Here is a 5463-nt window from a genome sequence, read left to right as displayed (position 1 = left end):
ATTTAGATGTAGTTCAGAAGTCTTTTCTGGTGCTGTTTTAGCTTAAAACATTGCTGATTGAGTGAATTATTAATAAGGATGGGTAAAGATGCTGTAATAAAGTAATCCAATTACAAATCAGTGCTTTAAAGAATTAGAGGTTTGTTTTCCTCTTACTTAAAATTCTGAAGTGAATGTTCCAGATTGGAAGGTTACTCATCTCCTTGATAGGAGCAAAGCAATCCCAAATGCCTAGAGGCTTTGGGAAAACATGAGTGAGGCAATGGATGAAGAGTGATGGGGCAGCATTATACTGGTTTCCCCCAAATTTTCCTGGAATAATCCCCCTCCTCCTCAGTAGAGTATTTATTCCTCATATTCATTGTTTGTGTAGAATGTGCTTTCTCCTGAGAGGTGGGTCAGAAAAGTAAAAAACAGTTCTGGCCAAGTTATTGAGGTTAAATATAGCACTAGAAGCTTCTTTGTAGAATTACATTCAGTCCAGCTTAAGCCAACATCTATTTTGGAACATTTGTAACACACAGCAGTAGCTGAAAGGTGTGGTAGCAACCGTGAAGCAGGTAGTCCCTTAGCCTGTAGTTACTTATTTTCACTGGCGGCCCCTCGACCTGCTGTTACTCTCTTCAGAGCAGACTTCACTTCCTGGTTCCTCAGTGTATAGATGAGGGGGTTCAGAAACGGAGTGACAACAGTGTAAAACACGGCCACTGCTCCATCCAGGGGACTCTTGGAGCCTGGCCTAAGGTAGATGAAGATACAGGGCACATAGTAGACAGTGACCACGGTTAGGTGGGAGCCACAGGTGGAGAAGGCTCGGCGCCGCCCATCGGCAGTGCGAATCTTCAGGATGGCGTGGACTATGTTGGCATAGGGGAGCAGAATTAACATGAAGCAACTGGCTGCCACCACCCCAATGTCCACAAAGGTCACGAACTCATTGATGGTTGTGTCAGCGCAGGCTAGTCTCAATACCGCAGGGATGTCACAGAAAAAATAATCCACCTGGTTGGGCCCACAGTAGGGCAAGCGGAAGGTCAAGGTGGCCTGGATAGACCCATGGATGGAGCCAGCCACCCAAGCTCCAGCCACGAGGATGGTGCATAACCTCCCATTCATGAGCACGGGGTAGCGCAGGGGCTGGCATATTGCCAGGTACCTGTCGTAGGCCATCAAGGTGTAGAGGAAGCACTGGGTGCTGCCCAGGAAGTGAAAGAAATACAGTTGAGCCACACAGCCCCCAAAGGGGATTGCCTTGCTGGTGGGAGTAAAGTTTAGAAAAACTCGAGGGACGATGACTGAGGAGAGCCACATGTCCAGGAATGAGAGCACGGCTAGAAGAATGTACATGGGACGAGCATGAAGCTTTGGGTCAGCCCACACGGTGAGCAGGATGAGCAGGTTCCCCAGCTGAGTCAGGACATAAATGTTGAAGAAGACCAGGAAGAGGAGGGTCCTCAGACTTGGGGGATGAGGTAAGCCCAGGAGAATGAAGTCTGTCACCACTGTGTCCAGGGATGTATTTTTGGTCTCTCCCATGTCTTTCTGTAGTCTGCTAAGATGAATGGTGAAGTCAGACAAGGGAAATACACATAAGAGGTAGTGACAGAATGCTTCCCTCTAGGAGAGAGACAGAGAACAGAGAACTTCTCTATTTAATTTTAATTTTTTTTTTATTTTTTGAAAGATTTTAATTATTTGAGAGAGAGAGAGCACAAGCAGGCAAGGGAGAAGCATGCTTCCTGTTGAGCAGGGAGGCAGATGCGGGGCTTCATTCCAGGACTCTGAGATCGTGACCTGAGCCAAAGGCAGACACTTAACTGACTGGCCATCCAGGCACCCCAAGAACTTCTATATTTTAAAGTGGAAAGCATTTGCCATCAGTCGTCTGGGTTTGCTCTGCAAGACAAGCCTTCAGAGGCTGGTTAGTCTCTAGGTGTCCTGAAATGCTCCTCCTTCTTCTTTTTTTTCTTAAAAAAAAAAAAAAGATTTATTTATTTATGAGAGAATGAGAGAGAGAGAGAGAGTATGAGCTAGGGGGAGAGACAGAGGGAGAAGGAGAAGAGAGAGAGAATGTCAAGCTGACTCCCAGCTGAGCATGGAGCCCAACAAGGGTCTCCATCTATGACCATGGGATCATTACCTAAGCTGAAATCAAGAGTCAGACACTCAACCAACTGAACCACCACGGTACCCCTTGAAATTATCCTTCAATGGGAGACACTATTATAAATATTGGAAGGCCAAGGCACAAGGTTGTGTCTGAATAATAGTGTTAGTGCATATGATGGGTCTGTACCATAGAGAAGTGGATTCTGGTGGCATGGAGCAGAGCAGAACAATTTCTCCATAATTACCATCCCTATTCTTGGTCTCTGACTTCTCCTCAAAATATCTCCTGCCATGATCTACAAGTACCTTTGAGGTCTGGCCTCACGTATTTTTTGGTAAAGATTTATTTAAGAGAGAGAGAGGGAGGAGGGAAGGAGAGAATCTTAAGTAGATTCCAGGCTGAATGCTGAGCCTGACATGGGGTTCGATCCCACAATCCTGAAATCATGATCTGAGCCGAAATCAGGTGGATGCTTAACCGACTGAACCACCCAGGAGCCCCTGGCCCTTACATATTTCTATAGTCTTCCTTCCTTTAGTTCCCTCAGAGAACCAAGGACCTACTGGACTCACCTCCTGGAAAATACTGATTCATCTTAACATGGTCTCACTGCTCAGAACGCAATTGACTGTCATCTCCTTTGGGAAGAATTTTTCTCCCTTAGAAGACAATCTTCTGGGAGATCAGAGTTTATATTATAGATGGTGATTGCAGTGCAGTATGATGAGAACTATTTGCCTAAATGCTCACTGGTTTCTTCTACTAGATTATGAGCTCTTTCAGAGCAAAGACCAAATCTGTTCTGTTCTTTTACTGTATCTGCAGAACTTGCCGCAGTGTTTGGTAACAGTAAGATAATTAATAAATAGGGGTGCCTCGGTGGCTCAGTCGTTAAACATCTGCCTTCGGCTCAGGTCATGATCACAAGATCTTGGGATCGAGTCCCCATCGGGCTCCCTGCTGGGTGGAAAGCCTGCTTCTCCCTTTCCCACTCCCCCTGCTTGTGTCCCTCTCTCGCTGTGTCTCTGTCTGTCAAATAAATCAATAAAATCTTTTAAAAATATAATTAATAAATATTTGTTGGCTGATTGGCTGACTGAATAGCCTTTGCCAACTCTGCTTAGTCCTGCATCCCATTTCCCTGTGTGATCGCACCTCTTGTGCTTTATGTCACACAGTCAAGACTGTAGGATGAGGGATTGGCCATATACTTAAGCAATGTGAGTCTTTCCCCAATGTAAATAAAGTCAAAGGCGTCATCCATGTTTTCTTTTTGCTCTAGAATGTTATTTAACTTTATTGATTGACCTAACTAGCTTATTGGTTCTGGTGATTTGGATTAAAATAGATTGATTATTGTAAGATTTGACTTTTAGTGTGTTATTATTTGAAGACCTTATTTGACCTCCAACAAATAAGATTTTTTTTAAAGATTTTATTTATTTATTTGACAGAGAGAGACATAGCAAGAGCAGGAACACAAGCAGGGGGAGTGGGAGAAGGAGTAGCAGGCTTCCTGCTGAGCAGGGAGCCTGATGCAGGGCTTGATCCCAGGACCCTGGACTTGATCCCAGGACCCTGAGATCATGACCTGAGTGGAAGGCAGACCCTTAATGATTGAGCCACCAAGGTGCCCCACCATTAGTTTTTGATGTAGTGTTCAACAAATTCCTTAGTTTCATATAACATTCAGTGCTCATAAAAAAACTAAATAAGAAAATAAAAGACCATTTGAAGTATCCACATGGTGGCTAACTTGATATGGTTTCCAAAATTTCTTGTTTTAAATAGTATTTGGTATGGTTAAGGCCACCTTACAAGATAGTTGCAATTTTTAAAATTTTCAATTTATTGCATTTTTTTATCCTTATGGGTGCTCAAACTTTCCCATCTTTGTCAATAGGAACCTGTTCATATTGACTTCTGAGTTCTTTAGACACAACCCTGGTAATCCCAGCATCTTCCTTGTAGTCTAAGACAAGATTTTCAAGTTTGTCTTGTGTATTCCCTTGTTCTATACCTGAAATCAGTCCTTTTTCCAAAGAGTCCTTATTCTTTTCAATAGGAAATAGCATTTGGAGACTAGAGTGCTGGATTGGTTAATGCATTTAGGCCTATTTAGTGGACAGAGCTAGGTAGCTATTTTTTTTTTTTTTAAGATTTTATTTATTTATTTGACAGACAGAGATCACAGTAGGCAGAGAGCTAGGAGGAAGCAGGCTCCCCGCTGAGCAGAGAGCCCGATGTGGGGATCGATCCCAGGACTCTGGGATCCTGACCTGAGCTGAAGGCAGAGGCTTTAACCCACTGAGCTGCCCAGGTGCCCTAGGTAGCTATTTTTTTAAAAAAGATTTTATTTATTTATTTGACAAACAGAGATCACAAGTAGGCAGAGAGGCAGGCAGAGAGAGGAGGAAGCAGGCTCCCTGCTGAGCAGAGAGCCTGGGATCCTAGGACATTGGAATCATGACCCGAGCCGAAGGCAGAGGCTTTAACCCACTGAGCCACCCAGATGCCCCTAGATAGCTATTTTTAATGAAATATTTTATATACACCAAAATGTATACAATACATAAACAGTTTAATCTTTGAGCATTTCCATATGTACCAGCTGACAGCCCTTCTGAATTTTGTGTTTGTCATTTGCTTGTTTATGCATCATTAAATAATGTATTTCTAATCTTTATATAAATGGAATCATACTTTTTTTCTATGCCTTTTTTCCCCATCAACATGATTTACCCACATTGAAGAAATCACTTTCATTACTCTCTACTATTCTATTCCATCAGTGCAGCACAATTTATTTTCTTATTCTCCTAAGGATGCAAATTTGGGGCATTTCCAGTCATTTGTCCCAGTGAACAAAGCAGTTATGACCATCTTATATAGGAGTCTCTTGGGGCAACAGTTGCAATTTAATATCAAAAGTATACAATTAAAATAAGAAGCTAGCAATAACACTGATATAATCAATATTTAAAATAGGGGTGCCTGGGTGGCTCAGTGGGTTAAAGCCTCTGCGTTCGGCTCGGATCATGATCCCAGGGTCCTGGGATCGAGCCCCGAGTCGGGCTCTCTGCTCCGCAGGGAGCTTGCTTCCTCCCCCCTCTCTCTCTCTGCCTTCCTCTCTTCTACTTGTGATCTCTGTCTGTCAAATAAATAAAATCTTAAAAAAAATAGCAAATATTAGATACAGGTGCTTTGGCCTGGAAATTCAAGGGAGAGGTTTCTAGGGTTGGAAGAGGGTGGCATGAAGAGAACAAAGTCGGGGAAGGTGAGATCCTCTTTAGAGGGTCAGATAGAAGTCATAGGTTGCTGGGCTCCCCTCCACTAGGAGGCAAACTCACTTT

The 5463-nt window shown here is 43.3% G+C and overlaps 1 protein-coding gene across 1 annotated transcript; it reads right to left on the bottom strand.

The window, feature by feature from the left end:
- Window positions 1–579: 579 nt before the first annotated feature.
- LOC308345438 (olfactory receptor 10G2-like) lies at window positions 580–1536 on the bottom strand (the record flags this gene model as incomplete). Its single annotated transcript, XM_080807581.1, has 1 exon — window positions 580–1536. The coding sequence occupies one exon, from the start codon at window positions 1534–1536 to the stop codon at window positions 580–582; it is 957 nt and encodes a 318-aa protein (XP_080663707.1).
- Between the last annotated feature and the right edge of the window lie 3927 nt (window positions 1537–5463).

Source organism: Martes martes (genome assembly GCF_963455335.1).
Source record: "Martes martes genome assembly, chromosome: 7".
In the NCBI taxonomy this organism is placed as follows: domain Eukaryota; kingdom Metazoa; phylum Chordata; class Mammalia; order Carnivora; family Mustelidae; genus Martes; species Martes martes.
Note: the sequence above shows the minus strand (reverse complement) of the source record. Positions and strands in the feature narration are given on the sequence as shown.